Consider the following 27,425-nt stretch of genomic DNA (forward strand, 5'->3'; position numbering starts at 1 on the left):
ACACCAGCACTGCTTGCTTCAACTCTCATTCAAGTTTTTAGTATTGTCATCCGGCAACAAGTCACATGACAAAAAAAACTAAGAAGAGAAAGTGAAAAGTAAGAAAAATGTTTTATTTCTCTGTGACACTAATAATATCAATTGGAGCCTGTCAGTTGCCCTACGTGATTACATTAGCGACTGCTGTCTGCAGTGGTTGTCCCCATTAGTTACTTAGACACAGAAACATGGGAAAATAGGGTCCAGCTAGGATTAGAGATGAAAAATAGCCTCTTGTCTAACTCTGGTGCATTTACAGCAATGTTGTATTAATGTGCACTGTCCCTAACCAAATAAACCAATAAATACATAAAGCTGGAAAAATACCAAAGTTACCCCATAACCTTTCCCACATCTTCCCTTTCTTCCCAGCCACTTACATAACGCATCAAAATTGCAAAAGCCCAGTTGCCTCCTCTCGTCTCCTCTCCTCTGCTCTCTGGTTTGCCTTTTAATTCAGTTACTTGCACTCGTCCTACTTATTCCGTGTGATATTTTCTTCAAAGCCAAATCACCCAAATTAGCCAAACCAGATATCTACCATAAGTTACGTAGTTTAAACACCACATGCCACTTTATGTTTGAAAAGATGACAAATTATAGATCAATGAAGTGTGAGGTTTATTTTTGATCAGGGCTGTGGGCTGTTGACAAGGATCTGTGTCCTTTTTTAACTTTCCGATCTGAAGGCATTGTAGGAGGTTAGTGGGAGGCTCCATTGTTAAAGTGTGTGAATATATCCCCGTCTACATTCAGTCGAACAATGTTTTGCGAACTCCTCAGAACTACAGACTGTATGTGTGTGTGTGTTACTGTGAGACTCTCTGTGACCGTGTACGTTTGTGTGTATAGTCCACATCGAGTTTGGGAACAGGCCGTCCAACATGGGCTCCATTTTCACTCCAGTGATCCCGGTAATGGTCTTGTCCCAGTGTGGATTGATGCTGGCTCCGAGTCGCCTTGACAGAAAATCAACTGCTTACGTGTAGTTGTTTGCTGAAGCGCGCACTGTAGCAAGCGTTATCGCTCCCTGTGCACTGTAGCTGGTCATCTCTCTTTCTCTTGCTCCTCTGTCTCACCACTGACTCAACATTTTCAAATCTATCTGTATATCTCTTTGTCCGTCCGTCCGTCTGTCCGGCTCATTATTATTCATCGCCATCTCACCGTTCTCGGCTACTATGCATTATCTTCATTTCTTTTGCAATCTGCCCTTCAACCTTCTGTTTCTTTCCCATCTTTTAATATCTTTCAGTCAGAGGAGAGACGAATACTGAACCATCTACCATCAGGTAGAAATACTGTTACCTGAACCACGTATACAAGTATCAAGTAAAGTAGCCTGCCGATCAAGTAATTAGTGTTCGTAAATAAATACAAATAGTCACAAGCTAATTAAAACACAAAACATTCATATTTATTTACAATGTGTCAATTACAAATGATTTGTAAATACATACATACATCCCCAGGCCAAAGCACTCGCCAACTGACAGCATATGTTAGCTTGGTCGCTAGCCAGTCAATACGTTTGCATTTTATTCAAAAGAAGTATTTGTACCATTGATTTATAACTGTCTTTTTGGAGCGGCTTATTACACTACAGAGGAGACTGCATACAAATGGTTGGTGTAACAGAAAGCTCGTTAGCTTTCTTAATTTTGGGCTCACTGATTATCGTCCATTCTTCTAAAGGGCAGCACTGTAACAATGGTCAGTGACGCAGGTCCGCGTGGCGAGGTTCACCAAAGTTGAACCTGGCGTGAAAATGTTTCACTGATCCATTGAAGTAAACAGATTTTGATGCAAAATTCCACCATTTCAAACCCTTCATAACTGATCCCTATTATACATCCTGTGTACGATCATCCAACACTTTCTATCGCTGTTCTCATCATCGTGTATCTGCAGATCATGACAGCACTCTTGCTAATGAGACACTACAGCTCTTATCTCTCGCAGTGTATGCAATCATTTCATACAGGTTGTTATTAGTGATGGACCTCAACCGATTTGCTTTGCTGCATGTAGCTGTACGTCTGTGTTGTTGTTGTTCTCCCTCTCTCCCTCTCTTTCCCACCCTTCCCCTCTCATCCTCTACCCATCGTGGCTCTTTGCTTTAGTAATCACATCTCAGCTCTAATCTCTAAACACCATCGCACCCACAGGAAAGCTTAAACTTAACCACAGAGATTAAACAAGAGAAAGAGCTCCATCCCCTTTGACATTCATCTCCCCCCCCCCCCCCCCCCCCCTCTTCTCTTCCTTCAGCCTTCACCATCCATCCCTATCCTCCCATCTCCAGCCATTCCCTTTCTTTATAGTCCAAAAAATAATTACCTGCTAGCTAGTATCGCCCAAAACCGCCGTACATCTTCAGCATTGCGCAGGGACGGGGATGAAACAAGAGTGTGGATGAGGGGGAAACTCAGAAGGGGGAACAGGATGGCGCAGCGAGGAGGATTTCACTTCATTACTTTGCTCTTTACTTTCATCTCTTACCATCATCCTCGTTCATGTTCTGTTTGCTTTTGATATTCATATGCTTGTGCTTGTCTCGTTCCCTGTTGGTCTCTCTTTGCCGCTAACATGCTCTGTCTCTCTCTTTTCTCTCTCTCTCTCTCTGTCTCTCTGTCTGTCTCTCTGTCTCTCTGTCTCACCATTCTTTCTCTTGTCCTCTCGCCCCATTTCTTTTCCAATGTTTTTTGTTGTGCTATGATAGGAGAACATACACGGTACAGTGTGTAGCACGTAAGATGCAGCCATTGTCAAATAATCAAATAAATGAGTGTTTTTTTCAGCATGTATCATTCATAATTGTCAAATTTTTCTAAACTAGCACCAGCAAGCGCACGCACACACACACACACACACACACACACACACACACACACACACACACACACACACACACACACACACACGCACACACATTTTTCACCTATACGCACAATACAGTAACACACAGAAACTTGTAGCGACAAGCTGCAGAGTGCAGTGCCTATATATGCTGAGACCAGTCTCAGCAGTCGTTTCTCACCTTTCGAACAAAAAGCTGCGTTATTCATCTTCTCATACCAGCCGATAGACGGAGAGAAAAGGAGACAGAGAGGGAAAGTAAAAGTTGAACAAGAAAGTTTCCATCTTTTTCCAGCTGGTTAAAATAGGAAGTTGACAAGCTACCCAGCACATATAAAATAAAATGATCACAACATTTACCAGCTGCAACGTTAGGGTGACATACACATCAATAATCATCATTTTGATGCTGTTATATTCATGCAGTGTTACTTAAATACAATTTGATATGCATGACTTTTACTTGTAAAAGAGCGTCCCTAAACTGTGGCACTGCTACTTTTACTTAAATGAAAGATTTGAGCACTTCTTCCACTGCTGTTCCTTATACATTCGGTTGAATATTTTAACCTTGTTTCAGAGAACCTTGTTCTTATTTGCTCAGTTTGTTTGTTTCTTGCAAAAGGGTCTAAATCAGTACCCATGACACGGAGAATAATACATCAGTGTAATTCCAATTGCTTTGTTGTTGCAGTCAGAAACAAAACACCACTATAGTTGCTGTACTCATCCAAAATTGACCCAGAATGCAAAACTGAACCAATTCAAACGGCTGAATGTATTACAGTGCGAGTATCCCACACATTACACCAGTTAATAAATAAATAGATAATTTACAGTCCTCGTTTTAAATGTGGATTATTACCATGTGTGTCTGGTTCAGGTAGGATTTGCCTTAAACAATATGTTACTGGCATTCCACGGCAGCTCGTTGGGGTTTTACTCTGTATGTTGTTGTGTGTAACATGTGTCACATGATTGATGACACCGTGGTGGGTTCAGGGTCTACAGTCGATACCACCACTTTATAATTTTGTCGTCTGCTCGCCTCCCTTGAATACCCCACCTCCGACCCACACACATGCTCATTCTCATACTAACACACACGGTAACATCCACAATAACTGCAACAACAACAACAACACAGAGCTGTGCTTAACATTTGCTATCTCGAAATAGAAGTTTTATGTTACACTCAAGGCAGCAGTTAGTTCAAATCAGACTAGGAGAGTACAACATAATAAATAATGTATCTGACACTTACTCGCCCTCACTTCCAGTATTGTATTATAGTAAAACATGCCACAAAAGCCGAGTGTATCTCTGCTATCTGTATACAGGATTGTGTTTGTTCTTTGCACTAGGGATTAATAACACAGTGCCTGAGCTATAATGAAAATCAATCATGATTCAGGCCTGCAGTTACAACACGTGATGACACTGTCATCATAGTACACAAGAGCCACCGTGCTGTCTGCAGAGTCAACAGCAAATATTGAATTCAATATTTTACCTGTGCCTCTCTAAGTACTTTGGAAGCATCCCATCATCACTGGAGATATGCCCGGTTTTCTAATACTCTTGACTGTCAACTCTTTCCAATTTTAATATTTCTTTCAGCTGGTCACACTGATGCCAGTGATGTGCCAAGTACTGTCTTCATTTATCGTTTTTTTTTTTGTAAGCCAGTGAATCATGCACTTTTGTAGTGTAATAATTGCACCAAATACTAATAACACCAGATTTTAGTGTGACAAAATATTGTTTTTTTTAAAACACCAGATGCAAGATTGCAACAAACAAAATGTTTATTAACTCGGGGGGACTATAATGCAATTGTAAAAAAGTCAGAGTTCCTCAAAACCTTTGCATCGTGATTGCTCTCAGGGTCATTAGTCTGAATTTGAGTCGTACTGCACACATGCCCAAACACACATACGCACACTCACATTTGGCAGCAGTGACACAGTCAATATGTGTTCTAATTATACCGATGCTCTATCAACGTTTTAAATGTCTTCATGATGCAACACTGACGCTACACGAGGGACAGAAAGAGAGAATAATAGCCGAATAGGTGGACAGGGGAGCAAGAGAGGAAAATAGAGTTTGATTTCCTGTCCTTGAGCTGCACTGAAAACAATATAGCATCCCCGATGGGCCACTGTGAAATAACAGAGTGGACAGAAAATGACAGGGGAAGTGAGATTCCTCATCTCTCTACATGACAGCAATGATGGTCAAAATGCAACTCATCTTATCCGTCCGCTCCTCCCTCTCTCCAGTCATCTCTCTTTCCATCATCTTCATCCCCATTTTTACGCTTCTTCCGCTGCTCTCCTTTCCCCTCCTCTGCTATCTTCCTCGTAAACTCCCCAGCCTGCCTGACCCCCTCTGGTTTCTAACCCCACATTACTTGCTAATATAACACTGAAGAGCTGCGATTCTGTTCAGTAATATTGATATCCAGCTGCAGCTGTAGAAACACCTGGTGTGTTTACGTCAATGGCCATATTGTGTCCTTGTCTTTCAAAAAATATACAGTCTGTGCTTGTCTAGATGCTAAATAAAAGAGTCTAATCCGCTGTATCCAGCTAGTTTGACTGATGACCCTGGTTATATAGAGAGACCACCCTTCAACAGATGATCGTCGGGCTCTGTTGCCCTCAGGCTCTCTGGCAGGTTGCTCTGAGGGGTGCAAACAGAGATATTAAATGCTCTTTCTACTGCAGATCCTGGCCTTCTAACATCCAAAAGGCCAACACTAGAGGACAGAATGGGTGCACCAGGAGCGTAATCTTGAAAAGAAAACAGCATGTCTGGGATATACTGAGGCTGCAGTGTGTTAAGCCATTTGAAAATAATTGGCAAGTAGAAAGGGAAAGGGTTTTTTCTGACATTTGCATGTGTGGGAATACCCTAAATATTCCCCTGTAGATACATGTTGATTTGGTAATCACCTTACATTAGTCCTGGTTTTCAAAGAGCCTTATAAATATTTATATTCCTACACGCCAGCGACAGCGACGAAGCATTTTATTTCCGTCCGTCTATTCTTGTGAATGCGATATCTCACAAACACCTGGAGGGATTTTCTTCAAATTTGGCAGAAAGCGTCCACTTGGACTCAGTGGTGAATTAATTAGATCCCGTCTCAGGAACAGTGCTTACAAGTTTTGTTCAGCGAGATAATCTTCACAAATGAACACCACTTTCAGATTTTTGAAGTGTAAATACAATCGCGACAAGGTTACTAATAACAAACTGCCCCACCGTCGCATGATGTCACCACCAGTAAGCTTAAGGTAACCCAGAGCTTATATCAGGCATCTAACCAAAAATACAATCCAAAAACCCCATCGACTATTAGACAAAGGAACCGGAAGTGCAAACATGTCACCTCATTTCCGGGCTTTAGGACTCATTCCTGCAGGACTCTACTCCGGTGTTTTTTTTACGTAACTTAACCGCACTTTCCTGTGTCGTTGTAAGTCACAGCATGCAGGTGTTTAGGGAAAAGCTCTGATAAATGCATTGACCCGGTTAGCACAACATTTCAAACAAACAGTAACCAAAGTGAGCAACTTTAAGAGGTGATGACATGTCAATGCTGTGTTTACAGTTTGTTGTGCTGCCCCCAAGTGGCCCCAAAAAACCTTTTGATATTAAAGCAGGTTGTTTAAGTCGTACGGCAAGTATAACCTCTATTACTTTCCACAGTGCCAACTGTTATCATAACCAATGTGTTATTAGCAACTTTCTTTCCTTTCTTGAATTTCTATTTACTGCCAGTAAAACAGAGAGCACCAATGCATTAGCAAGGACTAAACCCTGTAGGACGTTCTCTACTGTGATTATGGGAGAGCTGGCAGTGGTAACCACACTAAAGAATGTCCACTCAGGTACAATGGCAACAAAAGAGCCATTAATGTTAAGACTGTTCAGTCAAGTTACACAGTGGCTGATGTGAAACAAGCACTCTAGAGTTCATCTATTGCTCCAGGAAACAAAGTCACTTTGTGTACGCTTGTTCATTCCTGCTCTGTCCTCAGCGCAGGGATAAAAACACTGCTGAGTGTTTGGTCCCCATAAACCAACAAACCCAGCACTCTGTCCCAGTGCTCAGCTGCACTGTTTAACCACACAGAGTCCTTTTAATCTCCTTACCAAAGTGGAGCACTGAGGCACAGCAACATGGTTACATAACATAAGCCAACAGGTGCGAGATTTTGGGGAAAACACAGGCCGAAAGCTTCAGACGCAAATGGAGAACGCAAAGATAAAATAATGAGGTAGATGGGAAGAGAATGAGAGGAGAAGGGGGTAGGTTTGTAAAATATAGAAGGAAAGTGGAAAAGGGACATACATGGTTGATTCATTTTTACAATCCTGAACGGATGTTAATAAAGAGAGCCTCTGTCTTGAGTCTACATTAAGGCACAGCCAGCACTGACATCCAGACGGTGACAACGCTTTGTCACCAGGATCCCGAGACCAAAAAAAACCCCAGCCTGCCTTAATTATTGGTTTTTCTAGTAAATGAGACAGGTTGTGAATTGACAGAATGATTAATTCAGTAGAAGCATGAGAACGCAAACTAATGCGGGGATGCACATTTGATGACATTAGCCAAGAAGTCCTGCGCTCTAAATGAACAAAAAAGGTCATTTGTCATCCAGGAGAACAATCCACACCATTTTGACTCAATATTGTTGTTGACACCACATGATTCTGCCTTTATTTTAAAGTGGCAACATCATTTTCCTCATATATTTACCTGAAATATCCTCTATGTATCTCCAAATGTTTTAAGGAAGCATCCCTCAGATGTATACAGTAAATTCTAGCTACTTATTTTAGAGTACTCCTGAGTCCTTTCCCATCTATTTCTAATGTGTTTTTCCTCCATTTTCAGGCTGTATGGGCCCTATTATAGTTTAGAGTCAATTTAAAGGTCAAATCAACCCTTAATTACAGACGTATGCCCTACGAGATGTAATGTAAATGATCAAACGATGCAAGTAATGTTTGATTTGCAGCCAGCTGGGTCTCTGAGGAATCTTCCTCTTATTTTCTTTCTGTGCAGATGTAAATTTGTGAAAGACGCAACCCACAAAACCATAATTACACAATATGTATTCTTGACAGACTAACTCCCAGCAGCTGCAGCAACTTACACATTTCAGCCATTGGGAACACTGAGGAAGACTGAGGGCTGAAACGTGTATACGAAATCCTTTTTTTCCGTATGCATTAGGAGTAGAATATAAAAGACAGACACGGGGGAAGTTGTGGGACCTCCTCCTCTTGTTCTCTCATGATTTTTGATGAGCAGGCAGCCCTCCTGTGTCCTTCGCTTCTTGCTTTCAGTGTGACTCCCTTCCAGCCACGCTAGCTGTGTGAATCTCTTTGTTCTTTCCTCTCATTTCCTCTTTTATTACCTTCTTTTATCCTTTTTTTTACCTCCTCAGTCCACTCATTTGTCAGCCTCTCCTTCTCTCCTCCATTCGGTGTGTTTAGCGTTATGAACCACTGTGAAGTGAAATGTAAAGGGGACATTAACATTCCAGCCACACGCTTCCTCTCCTCCTTGCTTTTGTTCAAATGATGTGATAAATCTTAAGGGAGGGGAGGATCGCCATATATGCTGCATACATATTGTGGCAGAAAGGAACTAGATGGCAAACCAGATGTTGACTGGTTTCAGTTAGAAAACAATAGTAAACACTGCCAGCTGAGATAGCCACCTGATGCACCCACGACTCGTTTAATATCCTGTCATGCCATGAAAGTGAAAGAGGATGTTTGGAAATCTATTGGACAACCGACTGTTAGAAGTGACAGAAAAATTGGAGAGATGGAAGCAAATGGCATGCTACAAGGCTTCAAAGTCATTTGCCCGAGTTTAGCAAAAGGGATTTATGTTACCAAACATGTCTTTTTTTGGGGTTTATTCAACAAAAAATTCAAACACAAACTGCTTTAACCGTTCATAATGCATTAAGGCATGCATTTTGTTTAACACAACATGCCTTGTTCCCTCCATGTAAAAAAACAGAGCTAATATGCAATGAAATGATGAGAAGCATCAGGGGAAATATCCGAAATGACCAGTGAAGTAGATTAGTCAGGAGAGAGCAGGAAGTGCGACTAAAAAAAACGATGTATTGCAATTGTACTATTTAGCTTAGTTATGTTTATTCCTGCCTCTTATTCAGTCAGAGGGGAAATCAATAGACATCCTGAAATGATAAATAGAAACAAAGAAGGCTGTTTAAAGCAAGCATTTATATTGTGCCGGTATGTAATAATTGGTCAGTGTTTCGTTGAGCATTATCACCGTGACAAAGTGGAGACAATTTGTCATTGCAGAGCCCTGACGTCCCACAATACAAACTGACGTGGCTTTTCAGGCTACAATTGTCACCCCGCTCCCCGTCTGTTGCTTGCTGACTTGTCTTTTTACATTCCCTCGTCTTTCTTCCATCTCCAGCCGTGGAGGACACTCACAGAAGAGTTTCAGAAGCACTTCTGCCCTGTTGACAGCCCTCCGACACTCAAATAAAAGTCTGCATCACACTCAAAACACTACAGATTGTCAGCAGGAAAAACCTGTTGTTTAATGGCATGGTGGGATTTGTAGTTTTCCGTCACACTTTACTGTGCCCTAACGTTGTGCTTATGCTTCTGAATGTAGCAAACCACAACAGGAACCCAATCTAATCTCTCATCTCTCTCAACACGCATGAGGCTGTGTGTGTATATGCACACAATGTGTTTTGCTGAGGTAAACGTTTGTTTGTTTAGAAGAAACTCCACAGGGTACCTTTTAATCGGGACCACATGCATGTTTGTATTCATATGCACGCTTGTTCCTTTGTTGATGACCCATTTAGTCGTTTTTTATGGAAATCGTATTCGTTCACACGTTCATACTGTATCATCACAGATATGGATGAAAGGTTATTTTGTATGTTTCTCAACTTATCATAATTGTAAATATGCTCTTTTTTACCTTAATGTCTTCGCTGTTGTGTACAACAGAACCTGAAAGAATTACACACATATTTAGTTCTAATTATAGTTGTTGTTTAGTAATGGTCCATGTATTAGATAAAGAGAATATCTTGCTGCCAAATACATCTGAGAGTAGACAAGCGGCAAACTTTTGAATTTTGGTGATGGGCAACATTTTGTACGATTCAGTCCAGCCTCTGCGTGTCTGTATGCAGAGACCTCTGTGTGTGTGTGTGTGTGTGTGTGTGTGTGTGTGTGTGTGTGTGTGTGTGTTTAGCTTCATCAATATGTTTACAGGCCTTCATTTACATGCACATAAGCACTCAACATATAATAAACCACGCTTCCGCTGTTCTTATCCCCTCTTCGTCTGTCTGTGTCCCTCCCTCCATCCATCTCCACCTTCCTCTTCCCTCTAAGTGATGACTACCCCACCACCTTAGCTCATGCTAATATCTCCAGCCATTAAGTCGATTTATGGCCCTGCCTTTCTGTGAGCGCTATAGGACCCTTTCTAAGACTCCCGATCAATGGTCTTTCTCCCAGCATGTCTCCCTGTTTTCATGTTTTGTTTGTGCCGGCAACATGTCGCACGTACATAATCTAGATTCTTATCCAGATTGAATTTTTATGAGATATTCAGAGCATTAATATAGGCAAAAAAATATATATTTTATGTGAAGATATATTGGAGTATTGTTTACCTGAGCAGAGAATGAAGTCACTCTGTGTGTGTGTGTGTGTGTGTGTGTGTGTGCGCTGTTGTCCTAAGCTTCTCTGTGCTTTGTTGACATAGTTGGAGCGGCCTTGTGTGTCTTTTAATGCACATTAGTGCATGTGAGCGTGTCCCACTAGCTATCTGACTGACATTGCTCTGCGCTGCGCTTACATGGCAGTTACAACAAAGCTCCGGTTCCCCCCTCATGTCAACACTGTTAGCTCCGTCAGCGCTGTTGCCGTTGTTTCCACCGTTAACTGCAAGCCGCCGCATGGAGGCAATAGTTGTTGCTCTGAATTTTTTATTTATTACCTTTTCTAAGCCACCTGCGTAATGGTGTGTTAGACTGTAAAACCCACAAACCAGCTTCAAAACAGAGTTTGTACACTGGAAACAAACACGTTTGTATTTTTTTTTATGTTACTTGTGTCTCTATCGTCGCAAATCAAGCAGAAGCCGTTGCTGCATTTGGGGCATTTAGCTTGTTTTGTCGTGGATGGATAAAGAGCAGCTTCCACACAATCATCCACAGTACACACTCTTACAGCTTTAAAACGTGAGGTATGGTCTGTTGTTTGTAGTTAATTCAAAAGACAAATATATTAACAAAACTGCTTATGCAGTACATGAACATTTTTCACTTCAAATATCAGCCCATAGCAGACCATGACCTCTGTGCCTCTGAGGCCTTAGGACACCATGTTATTTACATAAAAACGTGGTGATTATGGTGTGTGTGTGTGTGTGTGTGTGTGTGTGTTATTGACTTAAAAAACAACTGCTCAGTAAACAGTTTTAGTTTACCATACTCATTCAGTGTCCTTATGACTTAAAGGGGTAGGCTACCCAAGAGACCTAGTGTTGTCCTTCCATTAGGTCACAGTCACTTGCAAAGTTGCGAGAGACAAACTCAAAGCAGCAGCCGCTGAGGTATCCTGACTTCTATTCCCTAGTACTGTATGTGTCAACCCACATACAGTACACCCATCCTGCCACATAAATTCACAGAGAGATAGACAGAGAGATAGATAGATAAGTACTTCATTTTTTGCTACAGCAGCATTTATGGTACAGGGAAACAGCAAAAAAAAAGCAATAAAAATAACAGAGTAAAAATATGAAATATGAAAATGCACAATATAAACAATAAAATAGAAATACAATGTGCCCAAAACACTTTTTTATCAAATTGCAATAAAGTGTTTGTATCATAACATAACTTTTTTCTCCCACAAAATTTGCCAAATATCATCTGAGATAATACACTCACTGTTACCACAAGCTGCATTTGTTGCTGTTTCTAGCTGAACATTGAGTGCACACGATCCAGGCACGCGTTTTGGTGTCTGTTTTCACACCTAGATAAATTGACCAATAGGCCAATTGGAAAAACCAAAAAACACCGTATATTCCTTTAAATTGTTTGTACGAAGACAGACCTCTGTGTAACTGCGAGCTAAAGCCATGCCTGTGCATCAACAAAGCAATAAGCCAGTCAAAGACACAGAGATAAGGAAAAGGATGGGGGGTGGGGGGATGTTTCTGAGAAGACGCTACAAGTGTGTGCGCTCATATATGTGTGTCTGTGTGTGTGTGTGTGTGTGTGTGTAAGTGAATCAGAGGGCAGTTTGTCATGTTGCTGCTCCACAGCCCTGATCCAAGCTGACAGGTGAAGCTAAGCGCAGCTAAACAGCACACGTAACAGAGAGAGAGAGAGAGAGAGAGAGAGAGAGAGAGACAGAGAGAGAGAGAGAGAGAGGCACCGGAGATAAGGAGAAACCAAAAAAAATAGAGAGTGGAAGGTGAGGAAAGAGCGATGGACATAAAATAAATGTAGAGGGATGGGAGATAGTCGTCAGTGTTAGAGAGCCATTAAAAAGAGAAACAAGCAGACGACAGAAGAAAACGGGGGCAGAAAGTGAGAGAGAGAGAATTTGAGCAAAATAGAAAGCTTGGGAAAAGAGATTGAGATGAACCAGTGAAATAGATCGGTTAATTGGCATTTTATCAAAAGAGTGGACTGAGCGAGTTCATTTTTTTTATACGATCACATTAATCTATTCTTCCCTCGTCTCTTCTCTCCACTTCCCCTGAAATGGCTGTTTGTCAGTATGGGACATCGAGGACACGGGAATTGATTTAATGTTTTTTTAGCATAAAAAAAAAAGAAAAGAGAAACATGATTTAAGTACAGTAAAATCAATGGGAATCAAGGTTATTGTCTGCTGAAGGAATATATGCAGCGGTTGTGGAGAAAGACAGGAGAAGCAGGGAGTGGTACAGATAGACATGTGGAAGAAAAGTCTTGGAAATGATCAACACCATCTAAGCAAAATGTCCAGCAAGCACCGATTGGAAATGCATCATTGTTAAAGCGAGGCAAGAGAAAACAAAACTCTCTCCTGGAAAGTTTGCTAAATGACTGAAAATGAAAATGATATCTAAACTTTCATAGGCGGTGGGGAAAAAAAGGACAAAGAGAGTCTGCCAAGTATGAAGAGAGAAACAATAGTTTGCTGGCTGAAAGAGTTCAAAAGTGAAAGTGGCACAAGTGAAATGGACCACTTCAACACTTGATGTCTCAAAGATGATGCGGAAGAAGACAGAGGTAGATGGGTCGTATAGAGACAGAGAAATAAACAGAGAGAGAGAGAGATATGTGTGTGTGGTAGGAATTAGAAGCAGTCAAGTGGGACAGGTTGATAGATTACAGTCATTGATATGACCCAGCCCGTAGGTACGCACTCACTCATGTCAAGGGAAAAGCCAAGATCGAACTTACTGTACACGTGTGTGAGTGTTTGATTTTAATGAAAAAATGAGGAGCAAAAATTGGCTGTCTGACTTGCTTATCCATTAGTGTATTATACCGCATTGTCAGAGTGTCCTTGCACTCTCTGTAAGTGTTTGTGTGTGTGTTTGTGTGTGTGTGTGTGTGTGTGTGTGTGTGTGTGTGTGACAAACTACATATTGCGCATATCTTTGATGTCAAGGCTGAACTTTGAGCTGAATGCAGTGTGACGGGAATATCCGTGCTTGAGCGAATACGTGTTATGAGCTAAACACAGGTTGACTCCTGGCTCCCACTTCTGTTGCGCTGCATTGCAAAGCTTTTTATAGTGCTGCTTTCTGTTACATTACATTGCATTGCATCAATTTTATTGTACTGCGTCAAACAGATTAGCAATGAGTTGTTTTTGTTTCAGCTGTGTGAACAATACAGCTACAGCGATCAGACAAAGTTGGGTTCGTCTTTGGAGATTAAGGGCAACAACAAAGAAAAGATAACACAGGGTTATAACCACAGACTGTTTAAATATGGAGGACAAGACAGCTCCCCGAAAAGTGAAGACAAAACATCTCGATCAACCACTGGTGGCTGGCTGCAGTATGAGACTGCTGTTAAACCTCTGATGTTAAGTGCATGCTTTCTGGGGTAAAGTATCCAAAACCTTTTAAATAATAATATTAGAAACAATCTTTACTGATGTGGCTGGAATTCTAAACTGTCAGCTAGTTCTTACCAGGATGTATAAAGATTGTTGAAAAATATACACATTTCGAAGGGCTGTTTTAAAAGATTATTTTTGGGTATAAGCTTATTCACTTTCTTGAGGAAAGTTAATAATAACCGTCCGCCAAATGTGAAGCTACAGCCAGCAGCAGGGGAGATTAGCTTAGCATAAAGCCTGGAAACAGCTAGCCTGGCTCCGTCGGAAAAAAACAAGATTCACCTATAAGCTTACTGATTAACCTTTGTTTGGAGTCTTTTTTTGTTTTTAACATTTGGATGGAGTCAGGCATGTTCGTCTACCCTCGTTTCCAGACTTTATGCTCAGCAAAGCTAACCAGCTGCTGCCTGTAGCTTCCTATTTAGCTCACCGACATGTGAGTGGTATTGATAGAGTTTGAGAGTGTTCTATGTTCACATATTGATTTTATATAGGGCCTACATCAATTCAACACCACTAAAAAAAAAAAAAAAAAAGTTATTGAATCATTAATCTGACATGATGAACTAACATGAACCTGAAATAGGATCTGTAGATGTGTACTCATGCATCACAGTGTCTACTCAAACTGTTTGCATGTCCATTGATGGTTCACATTGCTGGCTGACCAGCTGCATCCCCTCATCCACTAATAGCACCCATCAGGGAGACGCAGAGCTGCCAATTGCTCATGTAAACTGCATCCAAATTGAGCACAGTTAAGATCTTCCATTCATCCATCCATCCTGTAGTTTCTTTTGAATTGTGCATGTCTGTGTGTGTGTGTGTGTGTGTGTGTGTCTCACCTTCCAGAATCGAGCAAACAGCTCCCTGAGCGAATGAACACCGCACTGGCCATGGCAGCGCCATGTGTCAGCGCCTGCGGTCGTAATCCAAGGTCACTTAACTCTGCCGTTCACACACCACTAACGCCATTTACCAGAGCCTGTCCCAGTGCACTGATGACAGAGTGCTGTGGTATTGCTAATTCATCAACGCTGCCCTGACCATAACCTGATATTATGGCATGTACAGGTTGTGTGTTCGGCCCACATGGGTGCGTCCATAGCACGCGTAAAAAAGGGTGAATTGATCCCATTGTCCGTGTCAAAAGGATGGCCGGTTGGGATGTCGATCTCACTGGCTGCATCAAATGTTAGGATGAAGGAACTGTTATATTTAGCCCCATAATAAATTGAATTCAAGATGCAGAGTCTACCACCATAAATTATGGAAAACTCTTTCCAACATACAAAATAATGTCCGCTTCAGCACATGTATGCCTAAATAGTCTCAATTTGAATTATGACAAAAAGTCAAAACAGCCACATGCTGGTTGAAATAATGGCAGATTAGTAAAAAATTGCATAAATCTACTGTATCTATTCTATTTGATGGACCCCTATGTGGGCTTTCCTAATGAGTGGTTCAGACATTGATAGATATCTGATAAAACAGATCAATAACATTCCGGTCTATCTCAGTGTAATGATGGACGAGGGTGGGATCACAGCGCACTGAGTACCTGCGCATCACCAATACTCTCAAAGGCTGCACACAGGATGATAAATATTCTGCTGACAAATGTGTGTCTGAGTGTAGGTGTATTCATGCGTGGGTTATGTGTGCGTCACACTGATGAATGTTTGAGAACAAATCCCTTGAGGAGAGTGAATCTTTGCGTGTGCGTGTGCGTGTGTGTTTTGTTGTTTCTAAAATAAAGACGGCCCAAATATAATGAGTGCAGGCAGTGACTCAGAGGTTGACATATGGTATTTTCTGTGACATCATCTTTAGCAACACACAGCGCTGAGATCCTGCCAGCAACTGGTTCATGCCGCCTCCAGCATGCTGGCTTTGAATTCGTTCATTTTATTATTATTTTACTGCTAAAATCCAGGCACCGTGGTCTATAAATCTACGTAGCAAAATTCTTGTGAATCAAACTCGGCCAGGATCTTTGTCGTCCCTGTAACATTTTCGGATGTTTATGAAATGGAGATGAGAGGAGGGCTAATGACGGACAACATACGGTGACCTTATTAATTCAGGCTTCTCCTTATCAGACACGACGAACAAAGTAAAAACTGCGTTTGTATAGAACGTTTCAAGTCCTTGAAGGCATAATATTGATACATACTTCTCATTTTTAAAAGCTACTGCTTTCATCATGGTGTTGATTGACTGCTCCACTGGGATTGTTTTCTGTTGACCCAGCATGAGCCGTGCTGATCTATTAAAAAACGTTTCTGCCTCTTAACTGGGGCTGAAATCAACACTTTGCCGTAACACATATTTTAGGTAGTATATCTCTATTTGTGAATATTAAGGCACCACTTTTGGTTCAAAAAGCTCTTCCGGCGTGAGGTTATACACACGTAAACACACTCGTGAAAGTGGATGAGAGGCTAGTATGCATGAACACAAACCGGCCCTGGCATGGCAGGCGCTCAGCCATGCCAAGGGACATTATTTGGCAGCTGTCAGCTCTAATAGGGGTATAGCAGGGTGGGAGACAGATCCAGGCTCTGTACCAAGCCTACAAGGGTGCACTATCTGGCAGCCACAACATATCTGTGTGTGTGTGTGTGTGTGTGTGTGTGTGCGCACACACAAACGTACACGTACGTACAAGTATGCAAATGTTTGTGTGTCTGAGGGACTGGTGTAACAGACCCCCTTTGAGAAAATACATGCTTCCACTTGTGCCGCTACAGTGTCCATTTAGCCTATTATCTGCGTGTGGGAATCTGGCTGTGTGTGCGTGTGTGTGTGTGTGTGTGTGTGTGTGTATTGCCTCCCTCTGATAGCAGTGGTGGGATATAGTGCAGTGAATTACTGATGAAGAGTGTTTGCTCCATCACTTCATGACATCATAAGACAAAAAGAAGGAGGGAGAGATGAAGAGACTCCCACACACACACACACACACACACACACACACACACACACACACACACACACACACACACACACACACGCACACTGTGCTACATGTGAATATATCTTGCTGCCTCTCCTCTTACATACAAAAGGCTTCATTTGTCATTCTAGTTCAAACTGCCCATTTAGAGGCAACAGTTTTGGAAGAATGACTGTGAACTTTAATTTAATTTACATAACAATCACACTCTTCAAAAAAGCTGCTCATCGCAATTAACATGAAGAAGAATGGATGCCAACTTCATTGTATCATTGGTGAAGTAGAAAAACAAAACACTCAGGCGCAGTATGTAATATTGCAACAAGTAGGTGGAAAATCAGATCATTCGGTCATAATGAAGAAGGCCTTTTTTTTTGTTTATTTGTTTAGTGTTATGGGGGTCTCACATATCTAATTAATAGTGAAATACGAGAGACGGGACAGAGAAAATACAGCCCCCACATGGGTCATAAACTCTTATTCATCCTCCTAGCTTGCTCATTCGCTAATTTTATAATTCCCTTGCCCTGCCTCAGAGGATTCAACATGAAATCATTGTTAACCACTACAAACACACACACACACACACACACACACACACACACACACACACACACACACACACACACACACACACACACACACACACACAACAATTCCCTCCCACTGTAACCCTTCTAGTTTACCACCAAAGAGAATGAAAGGTGAGTCACTTAACTCCCTCTACGCACAACTGTAGGTAGGACGCCCGCAGCTGTGTGTGTGTGTGTGTGTGTGTGTGTGTGTCTGAAGCTTCCGTTCAGCGTGCATGTGCGGGTGTGTGAGCACGATCTGTGTCTTTGTGTTTGTGTGTCGGTTGGTCGGGTGGGGAGCCGCGTCACAAACAATTATACACCGCCCCCTGTTTGGAAACAGCAGGGTTGTATCTCCATGCTCGGTCCCATGCTAGGTTACAGGGCCCTGGAATCATCTATGGGGGGCCTTGTAATATAAACTAACCTGCTGTGACAGTGAAGAGTGATTCAGCTACAAAATGCTGTGCTACAGACCCAGGGGAGTAAATGTGTTTGTATGCAGAACAATACTGAATGTCTTATTACATGACCGTGGGGCGTTTTTCTCACTTTATTTTTAGAACGAAACGCACTTTGACAATTGAAAGCAATAGTGCACATTTAGTTATACAACCAGGACCGGGGCCACTGCAAGACTGCGCTACACCGACGAACGCAAAGTGATTCGGTTTCAGCATTGATTTGCAAATTTGACCGTGAAAAAATAGTTGCCCTCTCCTCTCGTCTGGAGTTGGCAAAATGTGTTTGGGCCAAACGTTACAAAATGTGTTTCTTTATTACTTGCAGATTGAATTCTTTCACAATCCACTCACTCAACTGACATTGCATTTGCAAATTTGCATGCAGCAGAGTGTGCGAACAAAGTGAGCGAGTGACTTATGCTGGAACCCTTAATCACCGTTTTGAGTTTATTGTTATTTCACAACAACAGAACAATGAGCGCTTACATGAGCTCATGACGTTAGCCTTTAGCTGCTCTCGTGGAGTACTTACTGATGACAGAACAGCGTTCAACATTCACAGCCACGTCTCGTGCTTTCAGATGATTAGATTATTTGTTCTTTTGATAATGGTATCTAATGAAGCAGTTTGACATACAACACATTACACAATTTATCACAATTATCAGTTTTTTTAATACTCTGATTTTGTATTTAATTGCATTAGCTCAAGTGTACAGTAACTAATGAACTGAGTGTAAATGATATTTATATCATGAAGACTGCTGCTCAGTTTATTATGTGATTTCAAGCCATGTTAGCGGTAAGGCCCTGGAGATGACAATGTTGGTGTGTGGGACGATAGAGATCCGCATCTTTGTTCCAGATCCTCCCTATACTATTTTTACAGAAGACACGTAAATATGGGGAATCAAACAGCACTCATGCTCACCCTTTCATGGGAACTTTAAGCTTGTCAGACTGCCCGGATATGTTTCTGTGGAGTTTTCCAGAAGTTCCAACAAACCACACAGGATTAAAACTCTCTGTGGCGGAGCATTTTACAGCCTTTGGCTGAATCATTTTTGTTTATGACTTTTTTGAAAAATACAGTCCCTGTACATCTGTTCATTATTCAATTCATCTCCTCTTGCATGAAATACATTTTTCAAAGTAATTTAACAGGAAATTAGGCTCATCTGGTATTGTGTGAATGCAAACCTCATGAAACTAATTAACAATACTTAATCTAGAAAACAACGCTCCATAAAATGTAACAGTTGAGAGTTTTCCATATGAAGAAAGTTGACACATTTTTTTGCAAAATAGCCTGTTTTTACTGTATAAACATGAGAAAGATGTTATAAGTGAATAAAGTAAGTTGTATTATGATTTAAAAAAAAGATTGCAATATGGGCAAAAAGTAAGAGCCCCTGTTTTAAAAGTCATAATGAAATTCAATGTGAAAAACTGACTTATACAAAGATCGCATTACTGTAGTCTGACTTTGGGGTGTGAAACTACATAGTGGGCTGTCCCAGCATGCACTGCATGGTGAGAGGCAGGGTACATCCTGGACTGGTGCTGTTTAGAGGCCAGCTGTTGTTTGACTTAATGTAGGTGTTTGGGGCACAATGACATTGTACCAATTACGCATAATAAAAATACACCTATATACAGGGTTAAGCAAAATTAGATACAAATAATAAATTCCTAGAACGTAGTAGCCATAAATCTGTCAGACGCCACTAATAAATACTTTGTGCTTGTACATCCTTCCAGCATAATCTTCTCACTCCCATGAAGCTGGGCTATTTATAAGAGACAGATTTTAAAACAATGGTTCAAACTAAAGCAACACAGGTGGAGATATCCTGTTTTTTAGTCGCTGCTATAGAGTGCTGCAGGGATGATGTATTTGTGTTTCTAACCCCAGAAGTTGGATTTTGGATAAGTGCAGAAAATAAGCTCTATGGCAAACACAAATTCATGACACATTTTGCTCAGCAACATTATCTTCGCAAATGAATACCACTTTTATGAATTTTGAAGCGTGAATGCAATTGTCAGAAATAAACAAGTTAACGTAAACAAACTGGCATGAGTGTACACAACAAGGCTGTGAAGCCGTGATGACGTGTTGTACCTTAGAAACTGCCTTTTTAAAGACACTTAAGAAGCTTCAAAATTCACTCAATATTCATTCACTATTTTTTTTAGAAAAAAACGTTAAAACCTAATATTATTTTAACCACAGATGCCTCTTAGAAAAAAAAACCTTCAACTACGGTAACTCATTGACTTCAAGACTAACTCAATTCCGGATTGTATGACTCATTCCTGCAGCACTCTATGGCCAAGCTGCAAAATCAATAAATCCTACATTTACCTTAATGCAACCAATAGCATAATTTCCCTTCAGGGATATTTTCAAAAGCTTGACAAAGGCCATCATAAAACTGTTTTCAAAGATTAAAATGCCAGTAACATCAGCTCAACCACAACAGCCTAGTTTCAAGTCCAGAGGCTGTGCAACTACTTGACACTTTTTTTTTAAAGAGAAGCATCTTATAACATGCCCATCTTTTAGAAAAAAAGACAGCATTTGAATACAAGTTCTTCCAGAATTTAGAGGGCCTGTGGTGTATACTGAACGCATTGCTGTGTGTGGGCCTGTGCTAGAAGTGTGTGTTGTGTGAAGTGCTGCGTGTCAACCTCACGGAAGAGCCAGACATCCTCGGCATATACACTGGGTGGATGCTATTCTGAAGTGGGGTACACGCAGTGTCTGAATTTCTCCACAACGTAAGCGGCCATTTGTCAGAACGATGTGGTGAAGAGCTGGTAGAGATGAAAGCTGTTGCTATATGCATGCCATTACTTTATTATTTATCATATTCTGGAGTCATTTATTGATTATGTTTGTGTGTGTGTGTGTGTGTGTGTGTTTGTGTGTGTGCACCAACATGGGGGCTTTGATGTCCTCATATCACTCTGTATTATTTCATGAGTGCTAATATTGCAAAGTTAAAATAGTTTATGTGACAGTTTCCTCTGGGAGGGGGAAAGAAACGAGGGAGGAAGGGCTGAGAATACTAAAGGGGACGAGAGAAAGAGAGAAGAGGGAGGACAGAGAAACTGGGCCAAAGGGTGAGACGGACCAGGCGCAACGACGCGACCGTGCAAGAGCGTCAGAATGAAAGGGCTAAGAGGAGATGAAAGAGAGACGGAGGGTCGAGGAAGCGATACAGGGAGACTGTAGCGACGAAGAAGGGGGGCAAAGATAAGAGAAGGGGAATGGAGTCAGACGCAGGACGTTGAGAAGATAAGACAGACGGGATTAGAAGAGGAGAAAAAGAAAGAGAAGATGTTTCCGGGGAGATTGAGGGTGTAGAGAACAACAGGCACTGAACAATAGCGCTCTTGAGCATTCTCGAGGGGACAAAAGCAAGACGGCGAGAGAGTGACGAGGGATACGGCCTACAGAATGGGGGGCTGGGGGAGTGGAAGACAAATGAAGTAATGCAATGTAAGTGGACAGATATTAATGAGACGGGAGAGAGAGAGAGAATGGATTAGCTGGCAAGCAGAAACTGCAAAAGGGCAACTGAGATGCATGTGTGGGTACAGCATATGTGTTCCTGTGGCACATACTGCCCATGCTATACAGTACGAGGACACATTTTATGGGTACTTATCGCCCTTGCATGTCCCATTAATGCACTAATTTCCAAATGGAAATCGTTAAAAGTTTCATTGTATCCTTCAAACCTCAAATGTTGCGGTTTCAAGAATAAACTCCAATACTAAGCGTGTACGTATATACACAGCATTTGCCAGAGGAGAGAGGACTTGTCACGTCAGCATGGAGTGTAATATCAAACTTCAAACTTTTCTCCTGACGTTAATTTATTTAAGTTTTTGCTGAACCGTTTTTTTTGTTTGTTTTTTCACATGCACACCAGGGATCTGCCCAGTACAACCACAGTCCACTGGAGAAGCTGAGGATTGCTTCATAGCGCCTCAGCAGTGAGAAGAATGTCAAGGGAGTGGAAAGAAATACCAATTTAATTTCAGATTTCTCCTGCCTGATGCTTCTGATTCGGGGCTGTGCTCTCAACAGCATCAGTGAGCATTTCGTTGGTGTTTCGTATGAAATTGATTTGTACCGTCTAATTTCCTGAGCCAAGGAGAGCATGTTTCTATACCCTGTCAGGTAATTTGTTAGCTTTCGCCTCGGTGGATTTTTTTCAAGAGCTCCTGAATTGATTGCTTCTCATATTTGGTGGATAAATAGCCCATAAAGATAAAAACAGCTGATCGTTTTCATGTTATCTTGTCGCTTCATTTGGGATCAAATTACACAAACATGCAAAAAAAAAAAAAAGAAACTTTCACTCTGGCACCTTGTACTAAGTGCCTATTGCAAGTCGACTGTGTTGAATTACATTATAAAGTACAGGGGTTCATGTGTTTATGCATACTGCTCCCAATGACCACAGGCAATCATCTCACAGCGGGCTAATACAAAGACATTTGCTCTGCTGCATTTTAGGAGGCTGCGTTCGGGGTTTCAACAGTGAGATTAACAGTGAGGAAATATTTATGGGTCTCTTGATAGCTAACTCTCAGGTCACAGCTGATTTGTTGACTATGTTGCTGTAATTTCCTTCGTCAATGGCTGCATGTTGACGCTGAGCGTTCCCCTGTTTTTAGTCCTTGTTGTTGTGAGCAAATACTGGAAAGTTTTAAAAACTAATTAACGAGGTCAAAGAGGAGGGAATAGAATCCAGCTTTTTATACGAGTGACCTATTTACAGCAGGTTTTTGATGTGTGTTCTTTTTTTCATTGCTTTATTAAAAAAAAACATTTGGTAGCTGACTCCCAAAAAAGGGCATTTGATATCCTTTCGGTTTCCACCAGTGTTGGTGCAATCACTCATGTGACAGTGATGCAGCTTTGTACGAGACACACTTTGACGAATCAGATTACTTGGCTGAAACCACCACTTGTAAAAAAAACAACAACAACAACACCTTTTCCTCTTCCATCTTGCACAGAACAGACAAAATAATCTGTCCAGAATAAAATCGACCAAACTACTTTTTGTCTGATTAACAAAAGCACTGCACTACTGCAGGTTGTGTTTGCTCTGCATGTCGGAAGGCTGTTTCCTGCCTGTGTTCCAGTTTTGAGGACGCATCAGAACTTGTTCAAAGGCATCAAACAATAGAAGATGGCAAGGGGGAGTTGTTTTATTTATTTTTTTATATATAAATGATTGATGCTCCCTGTTGGCAAACATCCAGAGACTCGTGCTTTTCATCCTCGATTCCACTTTCTTGAATTTCATTCCGAGCGGTTTCTGTTTGGGTTAGTTCTTATAGACGTGAACAATCTGCCTCAAACTTGTCTTTGTCCTCAGGTAGAGCTATTAAGCTGTTTGGCTACTTTTACTAATGGCTTTTCACATTATGTCTCATGAACATGTGTTTCTTTTTCCAATCTTTTATCATCTTTCTCATTCTGTTCCATCACATCTCTTTAAACACTAATTGCGTCTCACAGGGTCTCTCATCTACCAGACAGCACTCTCTCTCTCTCTTCTCTCCCTGCCTTTCCTTTTGTGAGGACACTTGTTATTACTATTCTGTTTGTACGCAGGATGATTTTGTAAGTGAGCAAATGTGTGTTTTTCCTTCCTTCCCTCCAGGACTCTGACAGAGCTTATGAAGCAGCCAGGGGAGGCAGGACTGGTGGATGGAGCAGGGGTTCATCATCCTATAGGGACCAACGGCATCTCCACCAGATCACTACGCTCCAACAACGGTCAGTCCTCTGTGTGTGTGTGTGTGTGTGTGTGTGTGTGTGTGTGCGCGTGTGTGTGTGTGTGTCTGTGCATTTGAATGGGTTTGCATTAGGACAAGGTACTGTTTAAAAAATGACACCTGCAGTATATCAGTACCCACAATTATGATACTGATACCAAGAGAGTACTTTTATTTGTTATGCTTTTGTACTTCAATCGATACCCATTGTATGTATGGAAGCATGCACTTGCATAAAATGCCACCACCACCACGTTTGTTTATGTCAGTCGCCACAGGCGTTTAGTACAGCCATACATCTCTAACTTAATGCTGAACTGAACTGAAAATGGATGCTTTGTCTGGTCTTCAGGACAACAAGCAAATTATTTTACAATGCTTGTTTTTTTTTACTGGAGTCTGGATCGATCAGTGCATTGTACATTATTGATGCCCCATCAAAATGATTTCACCTAGGCATAAATATGGCAGCAACCTTACTGTTAGTACCATAGACACTCCATGTTTTAGACACATATATTTATTCACAGAGTTTCGTCTGGTCTCTGTACAATGTATGAGGTACTATGGGTGCCCACAGATAGCTACAATATGTTTTCTCTCTATTTCTGATTCAACAAACATCAGGGCATCAGTTACAACAGGAGGATAATCTCAATACTGATAGGCCCTGAAATATGGCAAATATGCTAATAACGCAAATAAGTAATTCGCATTTTTGCATTGACTTTGTATGTGTTTTTTTTTTTTAGATCTACATCATTATGTAGTCTTTTGTCATCCTTTTTATCTGTATATTGCAATTACATCACATTATTTTGGGTTTTGTACCGATGTAGTAAACCAGCAAACATCTTCTTTGTGTTGGCCTCAGTTATTAGTTTCGGCAAGGACCGCGTTAGGTTCGAACACACTATTAGAGCGACCCTCAAAGCCGAGAGCAATTCAGAAACAAGGGGATGGATGAATTGAGAGGACCGGGACAAACCTTTAACATCCACCGAGACACAAAACAACACATCAGCACTGAGCTCATTGAACAGTGAAGACGCCACAGACACATTAAATGCACATATATGTTTACAATTCTGCACCGGAACCCCCTTGTACCCGTTTATATTGAAACACTTATTAGGTCTCACTCTCTATTGCTCTCTGTCTTACACATGTGTGCAAACAGCAGGGACAGACAGGTCATTTTTAATTAAGATGTAATTAGCTGTGTTCCAGCTCCGAACCCACAGAGGGAACACTGTCTGACCCATCTGTCTCCCTCTTTGTCTTTTGACCACACACACACACACACACACACACACACACACACACACACACACACACACACACACACAAACACATACATGCTCAAAAAAAACAACCTGTGCTTCTTCAGTGCATTGAGACTCAAATTAGTGGGCATGTTTCCTGGGGGCTAATTTGTGACAAGAGTGATGGCATGTTTTAAAGGACAAAGGTCCCTGTTGCCTCACAATGCTGTCCTCGTCATCAGGCGCAGCACAGCGAATGAGAGCCGTCCAGTCGTTCTCTAGTATCCACACTGACCTGTTTAAATGTGTGAGCTAAATGTCTTTATTGTACACCGCTGAAGTCTGGTGGAAATCTACACTCACGCATGAAGCCGTATAATATCAGTAAACGTGATATAGGTACTTTTTCCAACATACATGCACAGATAAAAACAGTGGTACCAGATGTTTCATATGCTCTGGTTCATGTGGTAATTATCATAGTGGAAGGTCTTCTTGTTTCACACTATCACAAATGCGCACACTTACACATGCAGTATTTTCACACATACAGACAAAAAGAAAATGCTGAGGCTTCTCCCTGACTTTCATCTTCCCACCATTGCAATAAACAAGTTGTTGGCCTCTTTTTCACCCACTGCGCTTATTAGCAATTTACTTTCTTCTGTCTCGCTTTGCCTCGCTTCTGCCATTGCTTTCTTCCCCTGCTATTAAATCTCCCCTTTTTTACCTCTTTTGCTTTCTCACGTTATGTTGTCTTGGTATTTTTTAGTAGCCTTCAACATCATTGTCTAATCAGCCTTTCAGCATCACGCACACGCATTTTAGTACCTACAGCAGGTAGTGTACTATTTACTCTATGTGATATCATTTTTGTTTGACTTTAAGATTTATTGTGTCTGATATATAGTTATCTTTTGATTATTGCTTATTATCTCTGATGGATCAGGGGGAAGCACACTTTGAAAAAAAACAAAAATGAACCTGAGTCTGAACTGGAGCTCCATTTTATACTTAAAGATAATATTTACTGTAGTTCGCAGCATTTTGTTGTGTTTATCAAAGTTTTACATCTTATTTTTCTCTCATCTTTCTGCTCATGCTATACCGGCATGATTCAATGTAATGACACATATATAAATATATAACGAAAGAAGCAAAAGACAAAAGAGGGAGAATCAATTCTGCAGATTAAAAAAAACAAGGAAATGACAGACAGAAGGCTGTGAGAGGTGTAAGGAAGAGGAGGGGGGTAAACAGGGCGGACTTACGGAGGAAAGAGTGTGTATTTGAGTGTGTGTGTGTGTGTGTGTGTGTTTAAGGGTTGAATCGGGACACAGGGTGATGACAGTAGGGCGATGGAATGAAGCCATGGCGATCCCTTTTGTGTCAGCCGTCTACACATAATCACCTCTTAATTATACACATTTAATCCTTCAGGCCACTTAGACAGAGAGAGAGAAGAAGATGATGTGAGGAAGTGAAAGACACAGAGAGAAAAGGAGAGAGGACGGTAGAAAGTCGAATATAAATGTGGATGAGATGCATATCACTTCACAGGTTTGAGTAAAAGTACTTTTCAAAGGAGGTTGGCGATTGCAAAAAAAACCCGTTTCTCCCGCTCCACGATACAAATTTTAGGGCTCATCCAAAAGACATCTACGCAGTATGAAAAACGATGTTTCACCACTTTATACATGACCTACAGCAAAATGGCACACTTCTAATGAAAACATTATTGCCTTTCAATGGAAAAAGCTCTTAAAATTGAATGTCTACATCATTTTGAATGTTCTCTTGGAATAGATTCCGCAGCAGTTTTTTAGCCGCACCAGAGGCCAGACTCTAAAAGACAACGTCTGTGTCTGTGAGTGATTCTCCCAACTTTGGTCCGGACTGAAAAAGCTCAGCAACTGTTAGCTTAAATGTAAAGACATTCATGGTCCCCAAAGGATGAATCCTATTGACTTTGACAATCCCCTAATATTTCTCTTTAGCACCACCTTAAGGTTGGCAAGTTTGCCTCAGTGTCAAATGTCCCCCCAACTATTGGATTGGATATTTGGTACACACATCATGTCCCCCTAAGAATTAATTACTTTGGTGACCCTCCACTTAATCTAATCAAGTCAAAATTTCAATTTCTCCAATACTATAGTTTAGGAACTAATAGCTTGAAAGCTAATGACGTTCCCACCAGCCTCAGCTCGACTGCTAATTAGCAAATGTTAGCATGCTAACATGACGCACGTGGTAAATACTATACCTG

The 27,425-nt window shown here is 41.2% G+C and overlaps 1 protein-coding gene across 1 annotated transcript in view; it reads left to right on the forward strand.

Moving 5' to 3' along the window:
* The window catches only part of LOC142936662 (uncharacterized), an 81,090-nt gene that overhangs the window by 9,026 nt on the left and 44,639 nt on the right, over nt 1–27,425 (forward strand). Inside the window, 4 exon segments of the mRNA XM_076080083.1 lie at nt 5,631–5,676; nt 5,679–5,732; nt 5,734–5,765; nt 23,777–23,892. Coding sequence (XP_075936198.1) covers nt 5,631–5,676; nt 5,679–5,732; nt 5,734–5,765; nt 23,777–23,892 — 248 coding nt within the window.

Source organism: Anarhichas minor, unplaced genomic scaffold (assembly GCF_050575085.1).
Source record: "Anarhichas minor isolate MPS153535 unplaced genomic scaffold, ASM5057508v1 ptg000007l, whole genome shotgun sequence".
Classification (NCBI taxonomy): Eukaryota; Metazoa; Chordata; class Actinopteri; order Perciformes; family Anarhichadidae; genus Anarhichas; species Anarhichas minor.